The 6,858-nt window shown below is 52.9% G+C and overlaps 1 protein-coding gene across 1 annotated transcript; it reads left to right on the top strand.

Moving 5' to 3' along the window:
• The first annotated feature begins 565 nt into the window (after positions 1 to 565).
• FOXF1 (forkhead box F1) lies at positions 566 to 6,508 on the top strand. The gene is made up of 2 exons (XM_073308480.1): positions 566 to 1,609; positions 4,749 to 6,508. Exons 1-2 carry the CDS (start codon positions 574 to 576, stop codon positions 4,907 to 4,909), a joined length of 1,197 nt encoding a protein of 398 aa, XP_073164581.1. The 5' UTR covers positions 566 to 573; the 3' UTR covers positions 4,910 to 6,508.
• The last annotated feature ends 350 nt before the right edge of the window (positions 6,509 to 6,858 follow it).

The raw sequence follows: 6,858 nt of genomic DNA, 5'->3' as shown, positions 1-6,858 counted from the left end.
AGCTTGAGCGAAGGGGCGGGCGGGCGGGGGGGGGGGGGGGGGGGAGAAAAGGGGGAGGTGGGGGAGTTGGTCGGGGCGGGGAATTCCTCTTGCTTCTTACGTCTGACTGTCAAGACCCGACAGACGCCGCTGACACGAGATAAAGTTAAAGGCGATCGGCGCGGCTGGGGGCAGAATCCAGCCCGACGGAGATGAAAAGCAGCTCCCAGCAGCAGCCGAGCTGAGAGCCAGGAGGCGGCGTTGGGGGAGACCAGCCTCTTCCAAAACAACGTAGGGGAAAGGGGGAAAAAAAACCCCACCAATTCCAGGGGGCTTCTCTGCTCGGCGCCCGAGCCCGGACAGCAGCCCCGTCCCTCCGCCTCTTGCCGCGGGGCTCGGATTTAGGGCCAGGGTGGAGGGGTCACTTGCGTTTGTTTATCCGAAGGGGGTACAGGCCCCTGGTGGAGAGACCCCCTGCAGCTAGACAGAGGGGGGGGGGCAAATAACAACCCCCAGCCGCGCGGCCTGGGTCCGGGGGGGGGGGAGGAGGGCTGAGCAGCGGGGGCCCGAGCTGGTTTGGGGACGCCGCTGTCGATGACTGCAGAGGTGCCGCAGGCTCCTTCCTCTCAGCCCCCTCCTCCCGCGGCGCTCGGCGGCTGCAGCCTCATGTCCTCGGCGCTGGAGAAGCCGCAGCAGCAGCCGGGCTCGGCCATGGAGTCCGCCTCCTCCGCCGCCGGCAGCACCCCGGCGGGCGGCGGCAAAGCCAAGAAGAGCAACGCCGGGATCCGGCGGCCGGAGAAGCCCCCCTACTCCTACATCGCCCTGATCGTCATGGCCATCCAGAGCTCGCCGTCCAAGCGCCTGACGCTGAGCGAGATCTACCAGTTCCTGCAGAGCCGCTTCCCCTTCTTCCGCGGCTCCTACCAGGGCTGGAAGAACTCGGTGCGCCACAACCTCTCGCTCAATGAGTGCTTCATCAAGCTGCCCAAGGGGCTGGGCCGCCCGGGCAAGGGCCACTACTGGACCATCGACCCGGCCAGCGAGTTCATGTTCGAGGAAGGCTCCTTCCGCAGGAGACCCCGCGGCTTCAGGAGGAAATGCCAAGCCCTCAAGCCCATGTACACCATGATGAACAGCCTGGGCTTCAACCACCTCTCCCCGGAGAGCTACGGCTTCCAGGGCGCGGCCGGGGGCCTCTCCTGCGGCCCCAGCAGCCTGGCCCTGGACGGGGGCCTGGGCATGATGAACGGGCACTTGCCCGGCAACGTGGACAGCATGGGCCTGGCGGGACACTCCGTGCCCCACCTACCCGCCAACGGCGGGCACTCCTACATGGGCAGCTGCACCGGCTCCTCCGGGGGCGACTACCCGCACCACGAGAGCTCCGTGCCGGCCTCCCCGCTGCTGGCCAGCGGCGGGGTGATGGAGCCCCACTCGGTCTACTCCAGCTCGGCCTCGCCGTGGGCCCCGCCGGCCTCGGCCGCCCTCAACAGCGGGGCGCCCTACATCAAGCAGCAGTCCTTGTCCCCCTGCAACCCCGCGGCCAACCCGCTCTCCTCCGGCCTCTCCACGCACTCGCTGGACCAGTCCTACCTTCACCAGAACAGCCACAACGCCGCAGAGCTGCAAGGTAAGCGGGGAGGTGGGGGGCCGGCGCCCGGTGGCCTGGGGAGAGCGGGGGGGGGGGCTTCCCAGGTGTGCACTGCTGAGGAGCGGGTCATAGAGCACGCGTGCAACGTAGGTGTGACATCCATGCAAGTGATCTCACGCGGGCCTTGCAAAAGATCCTGTTCGCACCCATGCAAGTGACCCTTAGGAACACTTCCTGCAAGGGCTTGCGTGTTCAGACCCCCACACACGCACGGGCATGCACGCCCGCACACTTAAACATATACCCAGGCATGGAGAGGCGTGGGGGCCCTGTCTATCCCTCTTTTCTCCAACGGCTGTTGTGTAAATGTCGTGACCCCATTTTCGCGGCCTTTAGGAAAAGATTTTAAATCTGCCATGTCTCAGTGTGAAATCAGGCAGATAAATACAAAGGGTGTGGGAGTGTGTTTGTGTGTGCGTGTGTGATATTTTAATTATCCATCTTTCTGATTTCAAATGCCGTTTAGGAATTCAGGCCCCAAATCTGATATCACTCCTTCCACCTTTTTCGGTGCCCTCTGGTTTGCATTGGATTCCTCCCATTTGGGGATATTTCTCTGTAGTCTCTTCGCAGCCTGTATAAAAAACAACAGTAAATAATTGCTGGCCTGGTACATGAACGATCCCTTCCTACCTCTGCAAAGCAGATCGGTAGAGCTGACTAGCTATATCCACACATACGCTGTCCCATTAGAGCCGTGAAATGCCGTCGATTTTGCGAACAGAGCGAACTCTGCAGTAGCTTAGGGGAGAATTGGGCAAGGGACAGGGTGTCCCGATAGATGGCCCCGAAGGAAAGTAATCTAGAGTTCTGTATCCCGCCTTAGATTAGACTCTTCCCAGCCAGGGAATTCCCTTGCCAGGGTGAATTAAATCAACGCACCTACTCCCCTTGTGCTATAGCCCGCGAGGTGCGTTCGGTGGGTTTCACCTGGAGAGGGGGATGCGGTTTCTAGGAGCCAGGGGATGTTGTGGCCGGGGCAGAGCCATTCCCGGAGCGGGCCTGCTTCAAGGAAACACGCCAGTGGCGAGGGTTTAGGGCAGCGGTCGGCAGGAGCAGCAAGCTGCGGGAAGAGGTTATCTCGGGCCCAGCAGCCTGCGGCTCTGCTGGGGGATTCCCTTTGCTTGCGGTGGGGACAGCCCCACGGTGCGCTGTGTTTGCACCGTCCCATCCCAGGGGACCGAGGGTGAAATCCTGGCTCCATTGCAGGCCGTGGGGGTTTGTCCAGAGGCCAGGAATTCACTCCTGGCATGCCTGGCGTTGAAACCAATTCCGCCGGGCTCTGTTTTTCCAGGCATGTTTTTCTGCGCGGAGGTTGGTGCTTTCGTGTCCCGGGGGCAATGTCGTGCTAGGCCCTAGGCTATGACTTTGGGACCCGGAGAGGGGGGAAATGTTCTGATATATTTTAACCGGATCTGAATTAATCGATTAGATCGGACACTAATAGCGTCGAACCAAAAATGAATCCAGCTCTCTGGATCGACTCTGACAACAGTGGCAATTTGGTTCGATCGGGTCCTTGTATCTATACGCTGTAGACAGACGACGAACTGGATTTTGGCCAGTGGCTCGCTCGATCATCTTTTCTGCTGGAGTATCAGGGCTCGCAGTTAGAATAGAAACGAAGCGATCGCAAAGCAAGGAAGTTTTAAAACTGCAACACAGAGCTGCTGTTTTTCAATAGGGCTGAAGCCGGGGTTTCTCCGTGGCCTGACTTCTGTGTTGAAACCTGACAATTTACTTCAGCAGCTTTTTAAAAATTGGCTACCTCTTTCCTTCCTCTTCCTCTCCCCATTTTAATCGAGTGCTATTTGGGAGAACTGAATTTTTAACACATCTCCTGGGGGACGGTTGGGGGCCCATCTGGGCTTTGAAATGCGGGCCTGCTGGAGAAACGTACAGTCCGGCGTGTAAACGGAGTCCCATAAAATAAGGGTGAACAGGAATAGCGGCCATGAAACACTGCAATGTCCCTCTGCGTTTGCCACCCCTTGGCAAATCTCCTTTCCCACCTATCAGTCCATGGCAGGTGGACCGCTCAGCCCCTCATGTAAACATACTGTTAAAGGAACTAAACTGCAGCGTCTGAATTAATCCATATTAATAATTTCAGATCAACTGCGAAATATAATTGGAATAGACCGGGTGAATCATTTCAGATTCGCTGCAAAATTCCATTGGACTAGTCCGGATTGATCATTCGAAATTAACTGCCAACTTTAATTTATTCCTAATCGGAGAGACACACTACGGGGTTTTAAATGCAATATTTTAAATACCAAGCGTGTAACAATGAAACGTTTCCGTCTGACAGATCTTTGTTAACCAAACCCAAGTCCTCCCATGTTGGTGCCAGAGTTGATTGATTTTGTGCTGGAAAAAATGAATAATTCGGAAGGCTGTCGGCACCCTTGCGCTTATTAGTATTATTATCCTTGTTTACATTGCCGTGGTTTGCTTTAATATAACATTGCTTTGCTTTTGGTGTCACTGGGGGAAATCTCTTGGAGGTTTCGCTTTGATTTCGATGGGAGTTCCGCTTAAAAACCCCAGGCTCTCTGGGCTTCCTTACATTTGACCCCCGCGTTCGCTGACTCTCGTTCTTTTCGTTGTCAGCACTCAGGAGTAGTGGGAGCAGGGAGGGGTAAGAAGTCAAAGCCCGGTAGGTCCCACTGGAAATCGAGGGGCCTTTCCCTCCCCCGTTGACTCCCACGGAAGGAGCATCAGGCCCGCAATCTGTACATCAAGGACGCAGAATGTAAACACACATCTTAGAAATGCTTCTGCTTCCTTAGCCAGCCAGGAAATATACCGCCCCATCCTGCAATTCGCATTCGGGCAAAACTCCCATTAAAGTCAATGGGAATTTCCTCTGAGTAAGGGCTGCAGACATTGAAGCCATGACAGCACCTGTTTGGGCGCAACAACCCCCCCTCTTCCCCCCCTCCCGGGATGATAAAGCCGCACTGGCGTGTTCCCTTCGGTGCAGTGAAAACCCTCCTCCCAAATGCCCCCCAGCACGGGGCGAGGGTAGAGACCCCCCAAGCCCCTCTATAGCATTACTGCTCTAGCCACTTGCTAAAGATTCATTTTAATTCTGATCCCCGATTTCTTCCAGGAATCCCGCGGTATCATTCCCAGTCTCCAAGCATGTGTGACAGGAAAGAATTCGTCTTCTCTTTCAACGCAATGGCCTCTTCCTCGATGCATTCAGCAGGGAGTGGATCTTACTATCATCAGCAAGTGACATACCAAGACATCAAGCCCTGTGTTATGTGATACCAGGCAAAGAAGCCAACTTTGGGGGACACCCCCCAATCATGACACAAAGAAAACTTTCTATGTGGAAGGGACCTCCCAAAAGACCCTCTGTGCTAAAGGGACATCCAAATAACTAGACTGATTTTACTCTGGAGGTATATAAGCCATCCGCAGAAGCCTGGCGTTTGGGAACATTTTGAAACGAATTAACACTAAGCTAAAGAAGCAGGGATGCACGGTGCCTTTTTGGAAAGGGTAAAGTGAACACGGGGTGCTGTCTCTTACCTTCGTTTGTAGCATCGCTCGGGGGCTGTGATCTGACTAAGTTTCCAAGAATCATGTGTCTGTTTCATTACTAAAACGAGCTCTTATTTTTTATGGATGGGGTGGGGAAAAATCCAAAACTGTAATTTTTTTTAAAACATGAGTGTTAAAAAAAACAAACCAAAAAAACAACCACCCGGAAACAATGACATGAAAGCGATCGGGAAGGGTTTGCTTGGACCAGAACTCTAGCCACAATGAGCTTTAAAAGGAGAATGGAAATCTTTTGGACATGACGGTCTGGTTGAGATGTGTAACTGAAGGGTTAAGGAATTGCTTGGAATCTTCTTCAGAACACAGATGGGATTTCTGGCCATGGGCTCTTCCAACCCCTCACTGCCTTAAAAAAAGAAAAGAAAAGGGAAAATAACTCCTCTATGTGCCTTGTTATTTCCTATCAGCTCTTTACTGGGCGCTGGGGCGGGGGGGGAGGCTTTCCTGCACCATCCAAGTCAATGGGTGTGTGGTTATTGACTTCCCTGAGAGCAGAATCCAACTCCACATGCCCTCTTTTCACGAGATTGTGCATTTGTAGCCTATTCTCCAAATTCTGCAGGATATTTTGTGCCCTCCACCCCCCCCCCACTTGTGTTAGGGATGTGCGAATCAGCGCGATACACTGAAGACTAAACACTGGCTCCCGAGGAAGTGGGGCGGGCGGGGGGGGGGTAGGAGTCTCAATGAGGGCAACAAGACAAGACCAAAACCCTCCCATTGGCTTTATCCTAGTCTCCAGTCTATCCCCTGCTTTAGAGAAGTATTTTTTTTTTTTTTTGCCTGCAACCCCGCATTAGGTAAACTCTCCCAAAGGGAGTTAGTTATTTGCCTGCCTAAGACTGCAGGACCAGACCCTATGCAGAGAGAATAAGGCACTTTGAAAAAAAAAACAATTAGCCAGGCTCATCCTGTTATTTATTCTACATTTGTTTTTTGCTAATAATCGAGACACCAGTAGCCTCAGTTGATCAGTATTAAAGTGGTGTAACTTTGTTGGCAATATTTGCCATATAGATTTTTTTTTAGCTATCCATTGTACATTTGTTTAAAATGTCTGATCTGCCTGTAAAGACCATCCGCCCTGTGTTTTCTATAAATATATATATAATGAGGGATTATTTCCTCCTCCCGCCCCTATAGTTTGGCCCGCCTTTGTACAGTTCGGTGGCACCTATTTTAATGTTCTTCTGCACTGTATTAAACGGTAATGATGATCTGTTGCCCCCTTTGTGTACGTTTGTCCTTTAAAAAAAAAACCGAACCAAAAATAAAACATGTATGTTATTTGTACATGGTCTTCACAATTGTATGAACAGCAAATAAAATATCATGCGGTGTAATACCTGGTAAGAGTCTGCAACACCTCTATGGTGGCCCTAGGGCCCCTGATCCAAAGTCGATGGGACTCTTTCCATGGGCAGCATTAGGCTTTGGATCAGCCCATAGAGGGCCCAGCTGTGCATTATTTGGTTCCCCAACTCCTTTTGCGGTGCCAGTGGGATGGTAGGGTGAGCAAAGACGGCCTAATCGAGCCCTATATTTGCAACGAGATCTTCCCCCTCTTCAAATGGCCATAGCTCCTATCCCTGCAGTTCAGGATAATTTATTGGAATAACTTCAGGGGTTTGTTTGTTTTTAACAATTTC

Source organism: Lepidochelys kempii, chromosome 12 (assembly GCF_965140285.1).
Source record: "Lepidochelys kempii isolate rLepKem1 chromosome 12, rLepKem1.hap1, whole genome shotgun sequence".
Lineage (NCBI taxonomy): Eukaryota > Metazoa > Chordata > Testudines > Cheloniidae > Lepidochelys > Lepidochelys kempii.
This window is presented reverse-complemented; position numbering and strand designations above follow the sequence as displayed.

Excerpts from the sequence above, each read along its gene's own strand:
- FOXF1 (XM_073308480.1), top strand. The coding sequence starts at position 574 with ATGACTGCAGAGGTGCCGCAGGCTCCTTCCTCTCAGCCCCCTCCTCCC. Across the intron at positions 1,610-4,748 it reads CAACGCCGCAGAGCTGCAAG|GAATCCCGCGGTATCATTCC; the intron begins GTAAGCGGGGAG and ends GATTTCTTCCAG.